Source organism: Miscanthus floridulus, chromosome 15 (genome assembly GCF_019320115.1).
Source record: "Miscanthus floridulus cultivar M001 chromosome 15, ASM1932011v1, whole genome shotgun sequence".
Taxonomy (NCBI): Eukaryota; Viridiplantae; Streptophyta; class Magnoliopsida; order Poales; family Poaceae; genus Miscanthus; species Miscanthus floridulus.
The window spans coordinates 80,314,730-80,321,406 of record NC_089594.1 but is presented as its reverse complement, the minus strand read 5'-3'; the positions used below and the strand labels follow the sequence as shown (position 1 = coordinate 80,321,406).

General features: G+C 62.7%; 1 protein-coding gene across 1 annotated transcript; it reads right to left on the bottom strand.

The window, feature by feature from the left end:
* Window positions 1-1,792: 1,792 nt before the first annotated feature.
* Window positions 1,793-4,866, bottom strand: LOC136509431 (uncharacterized). The gene is made up of 3 exons (XM_066504233.1): window positions 4,133-4,866; window positions 2,816-4,052; window positions 1,793-2,728 (listed from the first exon to the last, which is right to left on the bottom strand). Exons 1-3 carry the CDS (start codon window positions 4,459-4,461, stop codon window positions 2,552-2,554), a joined length of 1,743 nt encoding a protein of 580 aa, XP_066360330.1. The 5' UTR covers window positions 4,462-4,866; the 3' UTR covers window positions 1,793-2,551.
* Window positions 4,867-6,677: the final 1,811 nt, after the last annotated feature.

The following is a 6,677-nucleotide window of genomic DNA, read 5'->3' as shown; positions in this document are numbered from 1 at the left end:
GCTGCCACGACCCCAAAATGAAGGCGTACTGCGCGATGGTACGTCGTCTGGAGAACAAGTTCGACGGTCTCGAACTCAACCACGTTGCACGAAAGTTCAACGAGGCCGCGGACGAACTGGCAAAGATGGCGTCGGCACGGACCCCGGCCCCTCCGAACGTCTTCGCCAGAGACCTCCACAAGCCGTCCGTCGACTACGCCTCGGCGACGGAAGAGGACCCATCGGCCGAGCCCACCGCAGGGCTCGAGGCCCCCTCTGCCGCCGAGACCCCGCCAGCCGAGCCCGAGGCGATGGCGATTGACGAAGAGCCTCCCAAGATCGACCAAGGAACGGACTGGCGAGTCCCTCTCCTTGATCGCCTCGTCCGAGGAGAGCTTCCTGCTGACAGAACCGAAGCCCGACGGCTTGCGCGACGCGCCAAGACTTACGTCCTCTGCAACGGCGAGTTATATAGGCGCAGCCCATCTGGTATTCTCCAACGATGCATCACCACCGAGGCTGGCCAATCCTTACTTCAGGACTTACACGCGGGAGTCTGCGGGCACCACGCGGCGCCTCGGACGCTCGTAGGTAACGCCTTCCGCCAAGGTTTCTATTGGCCAACAGCGGTGGCCGACGCCACAAAGCTAGTACGCACCTGCGAGGGATGCCAGTACTATGCTCGACAGACGCACCTCCCGGCCCAAGCCCTCCAAACCATCCCCATCACATGGCCATTCGCTGTGTGGGGACTGGACATGGTTGGGCCTCTGCAGAAGGCACCCGGGGGCTATACCCATCTGCTGGTAGCTATCGACAAATTCTCTAAATGGATCGAGGCTCGTCCGATCGCTCAGATCAAATCCGAGCAAGCGGTGCTGTTCTTTACGGATATCATCCACAGGTTCGGGGTTCCTAACACCATCATCACTGACAATGGGACACAATTCACCGGGCGCAAGTTCCTAACGTTTTGCGACGACCACCACATCCGGGTGGCCTGGGCGGCCGTAGGGCACCCAAGGACGAATGGCCAAGTAGAGCGTGCCAACGGCATGATCCTACAAGGCCTTAAGCCAAGAATATTCAACCAGTTGAAGAAGTTTGGCAAGAAATGGCTTGCCGAACTCCCGTCAGTCATCTGGAGCCTAAGAAATACCCCGAGCCGAGCCACGGGATTCACACCGTTCTTCCTGGTCTATGGAGCCGAGGCCATCCTCCCCACTGACTTAGAATACGGCTCCCCGAGGCTACAGGCGTACAACGAGCAAAGCAACCGCACTGCCCGCGAAGACGCCCTCGACCAACTGGAGGAAGCCCGCGACGTCGCGCTACTACACTCAGCCAGGTATCAGCAAGCCCTACGACGCTACCAAGCCCGGCGCGTCCAAAGCCGGGACCTGAAGGTGGGCGACCTAGTGCTGAGACTGAGGCAGAGCAACAAGGGCCGCCACAAGCTGACCCCACCCTGGGAGGGGCCGTATATCGTCGCTCAAGTGCTGAAGCCCGGGACCTACAAGTTAGCCAACGAGAAGGGCGAAATCTTCACCAACGCTTGGAACATAGAACAGCTACGTCGTTTCTACCCTTAAATTTCCAAACGTTGTTTACATTGTTTCTCGAAATAAATAAAGAAGCGTTCTTTAGTTGTTATAATCTTTCGAGGAACCCCCTTATAGACAAATCGGCTGTATAGAACCCAAGGACCGAAAGATCGTCTCAAGGGCGAAAAGGCCGGCCGAGTCGTGAGAACGGCCTATGCCTCTGGGCTACGGACAGCTCCCTCACCACCGTTTCGCCCAAAGGACAGCTTAGGTTCCGAGGAAGTTCTTTGCAGAGAGGTTGTCTATCGATAGGGGCTCGACGTCACTATAACGCAATAAGGGAGACTCGGCTCTGCCTCTGCAAAGTCGAGCCTCCCTCGGGGGCTAAAAAGGGGGAACCCCCCTAAGTCCCGGACACCATTTCTCAACCGTTTTTCCGAAAATTTCCACGCCAAACTCTCTCGCGCTCCGACGGGACCTTCGCAAGAAACCCAAAGACCAAAAGCCTGTCTGGAGGCCAAAGGGCCGGCCGGGTCGTGAGAACGGCCTACGCCTCTGGGCTACGGCAGCTCCCTCACCGCCCTTCGCCGAAGGACGGCTTAGGTTCCGAGGGATTTCTTCGCGATCGAGACAGAGGGCACGAACTTAGAAATAGAATGGAAAACGGTTAAGAAGCACACATACGCAAATACTTTAAGGGCCTCGACGGCCACAAAAAACGTCACGATTCGGCAACTAACTCGATCCGGTTACATGGCCCCTTTTGGCCCAGGTCAAAGCTCAAGGATCGGCGGCTGGCGCGGGAGGGACCACCTCTTCTTCGAACAGCTTGGCCAACGCGGTGCCAGGTGCCTCGGCCGCCTCCAACAGCCTCACGACCTCTGCATCAGCCTCCTCGTCATCTTCTGGCAACACGTAGCCGTCGCTGACAGCCTCGAGGTTGATGGCGTAGTGCGAGGAGACGACGGCCAGGGCGCGCTTGACACCCGTGTGCAACGCCCCTCGGAGTCTCTCGCGGACGTGGCCGCTCAACGCGATGAGGCGGCTCCCAAGGGAGCTAGCTGATTGGACCTCCTCGACGTCCAGAGCCTCGCAGGCAGACCGGACAGCGCTGCGCAGCGCCTCGTGCTCCCGGACCTCGACATCCAGCGCTGCTTGCGCCGCGACGGAGGCCTCAGCCGCCTGGGAGGCCTCTTTCTCCAGATCTACGTCGCAACAAGGGGTCAGGAGTCAAGCGCGAACCAGGACAAAAAGAGCAAATGGAACGAGGAACATGGTTCAGCGGAACTTACCCTCGGCCTTGCCCTTCCAGGCTGAGACCTCGACCCGAGAGGCCTCGGCCGCCTTGGTAGCCTCTGCCAGGGCGACTTTTGTCGCCTGATGCTCGCTCTGCTCCGCACCCAGCTGCCCGGCTGTAGCCTTCGCAGAGGCCGTCGCTTCTTGGGCCCGAAGCCTGAAGGAGTCTCGCTCCTCCTCCAGTTCCTTGATCTTGGCCACCAGAGGGGCGGACTGCTCCTTAGCCATGGCCAACTCCGCCTGAATGTCGGCACAACGAAGGCGGAGGTCCTCCACTTCCGCACTCCGCGCCGACAATAGTCCCTGGGCATCGGCAAGCAAGCCCTTCTGGCGCCGGAGCTGGTCCCAGATATCCCTCTCATTTCGCAGGAACACCGATTTCCCAAGGGATCGGGTCTCGAGCTCCTAAGGAGGCAAAACAAAAAACACACGTCAAAACACTGCGAGCGGGCTCGGAGAGAAAACAACGCGGCACGAGAGGGGAAAGTACTTACCCGCGTGACACCGGGCAAGTCCTGACCCATAATGGTCATCGCTGTCTGCAGCGACCGCACTGCCAATTGGCGATACTCCTCGAGGGTATCCCAACGCCCCCCCTCGGCGACGTCCTCAAGGGCGAACACAGGCTCCCCCTCGGGATCAGCCTGGTCCCGCCAGAAAACACGCGGGAAGTTCCACCCACGGGGCTCGGGCCGTAGCGGGACAAGGGCCGAACTCCCCTCGGCAGGATCTGGGACTTGCTGCTCCACGGCACTGGCCGCCTCGGCGTCCGCCGCCTCCTTCCCTCGGGAGGAATCATCAGACGAGATTGTCTGAACCAGGGGCGGCGCCAAAATTTGCCCCGTCTCCACCTCCATCGCCTCGGTCTCGACGGACCCGAGGGCTCTGGCCTCCGCCATCTCTACCTTGATGGCCTCGGCGTCCACCGCCCTGACGTCGGAGGTCTTGGGGGCTCCGGCCTCGCCCTCAGTGGCCTCGGCAATAGCAGACGCCCCAGCCTCCTTCGCGGCCGCCTCGGCCCCCTGTTCCTGGGCAGCCTCCTCCTCCACTCGCTCCGCGGCCGCCTCGGCCCCCTGTTCCTGGGCAGCCGCCTCCTCCGAAACGGCCTCACCCGACGCCGCGCCGCGTCGCACGCCTGCCTGCGCCTCCGCTGCCTGATGGGCGGAAGAGCTAACGTTCACCTTGAGCGCCTTACGGGGCGCCAAGGGAGGGTCTCCCACCAGAAGCGTCTGGCTGCAAGAAAAGACACTCCCAAGGTCAGCATGCAACCAAGGGGCAAACAAGAAGCGGACTCCGCCAGGAAAGACGCTTACCGCGAACGGGGATGCAACCGCTTCGACACCGTCCGCCTCCTCTGCAACGGCGGCGGTGGTGGCAGCAGCGCGGCCTCGGTGTCCACCAGCGCCAGCTGGTCCCCGTCGGACCCCGGCACCTCCTCGACCCTTCGCGGAGATAATGGGGTCGCCCCCACCGTCACCCGCTCAACCTCCACCGTCGAACCCATCGGGCCGACGGCACGCTCCTCCGACACCCGCGCCTCGGGTGTGCCGGCCTCGGCGCCGGGACGGGCCACCACTGGCCCCGGGACACCTCCTCCTCCTCCTAGGGGCGTCAGGCTCCTTGCCGGCGCCCCGGGAACCATCTCCCTGATGTCGGGGAGGTGTTCCAGGCAGGCCGTCCCCACCTCGCGCCCACCGCCGTCGCTCGAAGAATCCGACACCGACGACGAGGGAGACGGCTCCAAAGGGAGACCGTCGAGCCTCTGGCGCCGGCGACGGGCGTCCAGCTTTTCGCGCGCGAGGATCTTCTTCGTGCGCTTCGCCTCCTGGGCATCTTTCTTCTTCTTCTCCTCCTCGGCACGCGCCCTGTTCACGGATCGCCGCCGGGCGTCCTCAGGAACGGGCGGCGGGGAGCCTCGCACGTCTCTTATCCCCTGTGAGAACGACGAAGTAAGACAACAGACCAAAAAGGCGAAAAACAAGAAGGACGCGAAAGCCTCGACAACATCCAACTTACCAGCGAGACATACCCCCGCGACGGGCGCATCGGGAACGGCAGTCAAGTCATCGAGCCTCGGCTTCCCGTCTACCGCCTCCCTCACCCGACGCAGGGTCTCGTCATCGGTAAGGGCGAAGGCGGACATCTTGATACCGGCGACCGGGTCGCTCGGCGTCATCTCGAACAGCCGCCGCCGCCGGGCCATTAGCGGCAACACCCTCCGGCGGTGAAAGGCCGCCACGACCACGGCCGCCGAAAGGCCGCAGTCACGCAGCTTCCCCAAGGCCCTCAAGAGCGGTTCCAGCCTAGGCTGGTCGACCTTGATGACGCCGTACCCCCATTTCTCCGGTTGACTCTCTACAACCCGCCCGGTATAAGGGGGAAGTCCTCCGCCGTCGTTGCGGAGGTAGAACCAGCCGTCATACCAACGACGGTTGGACGTTGACAGCTGGGCCGGGATGTAGAGGGACTGCCGGTCTTGGCGCACGTGGAGGGTGCAGCCGCCGGCCCTCTGCGCCTTCCGAGCCCCCCTCGTTCCCCCCGGCTTGGAGGTGAACGTCGCTCGGAACAAATGGAGCCACAACTCCCAGTGGGGAGCGATCCCCAGATACCCCTCGCAGACGGCGACGAAGATGGCCGCCTGCGCGATGGAGTTGGGGCTGAAATTGTGCAGCTCCACGCCATAGTAGTGCGGGAGTGCCCGCATGAAGCTATCCGCCGGCGACCCGAAGCCTCGCTCGTGGAAGACGACGAAGCTCACCACGTAACCGTCGCGCGGCCTCGGCTCCGACTCGTCCCCCGGAGCAATCCACTCCGGCTCGTCGGGGTCGGTGATCGGGCGAAGAAGACCGGCCTCCACGAGCGACTGCAGCTTCTCCTCGGTGACGTCGGACCGCTCCCAGGGATCCGCCGGGAGGATGACGGGACCACCAGCCATTGCGCGGCGGAGGACGCTGCTACGGCGGTAATCTCTCTCCCTCTCTCTTTCGATCTCTCGCCCTCGCACTTCTCTTCCCCGGCGCTCTATGCTCTCAGCGACGGCACGGAGGCAGCAAAAGCGAACGCGGAAAAGGTAAGGAGGGAGAGGGCGAGGCTGTTTGCGTATTTATGCAGGGACGAATCGAAACCACCGGGCGACGAAATCGGGGAAGTTTCCCCCAGGAAATCCGGCGCGGTTATCCAGATCCGGTCTTACCGCCCACTCCCTCCTCATTAATTGCGCGTGCAGTTACGTCCCGTCGACTGACGCCACGTCACGCCCAACCGCAGCAGCAGCAGGCGCCGTTCCACCTCCCCGAAAAAGCTGCCTCAAAAGGCGCGCCTGCCGTTGCTAACCGCAGGGAGAGAGGTAACCCCCACCCGATTCCTTTCAGGCAAAGGAACCAGGCACCGAGCCCGTTACGGTCCAGGGGTTCGAAGGCTGGGCCCTCAGGGGTTTCGACAGCCGCCCCAGGACAACAGAGTCAGGGGCGACTACGGGCGAGCCTATGCGAGGCCGAGGCCCAAGCAAGCGAGACGCTTGGGATGCCCTGTGTCGTGTCCGAGACCGGCAGGGAAGTCTCCGAATGGGATCCCACCGTAGGGAGGCACCGAGCCACCGAGGCCCAGCGAACGGCCTCGGCACCCACTAGAGAAACCCTCCGGTACTCTTGGAGCGCGTCTCCGGACCGCTAGCCGACCCCCAGCGAACGGGGTACGGGCCTCCACTCGGACTTACCCGATAACAGCTCACCGGAAATGCCGTCGCTCGCGCCCACCGAGGGTAGCGTGGCATCTTCCACCCCTCCTTCCGAGCGAAAAGGAAGCGCGAGGGTCGAACAAAAAGTCAGGAGAATCCCTGACGGCCCTCTCGCTCCGCGC

What these genes read in the sequence shown, in the direction of transcription:
- LOC136509431 (XM_066504233.1), bottom strand. Translation starts at nt 4,461, where the DNA reads ATGGTTCCCGGGGCGCCGGCAAGGAGCCTGACGCCCCTAGGAGGAGGA. An exon ending in CGGTTGCATCCCCGTTCGCG is followed by an intron (nt 4,053 to 4,132) that starts GTAAGCGTCTTT and finishes CTTTTCTTGCAG; the next exon opens with CCAGACGCTTCTGGTGGGAG. An exon ending in CTGGAAGGGCAAGGCCGAGG is followed by an intron (nt 2,729 to 2,815) that starts GTAAGTTCCGCT and finishes GTTGCGACGTAG; the next exon opens with ATCTGGAGAAAGAGGCCTCC.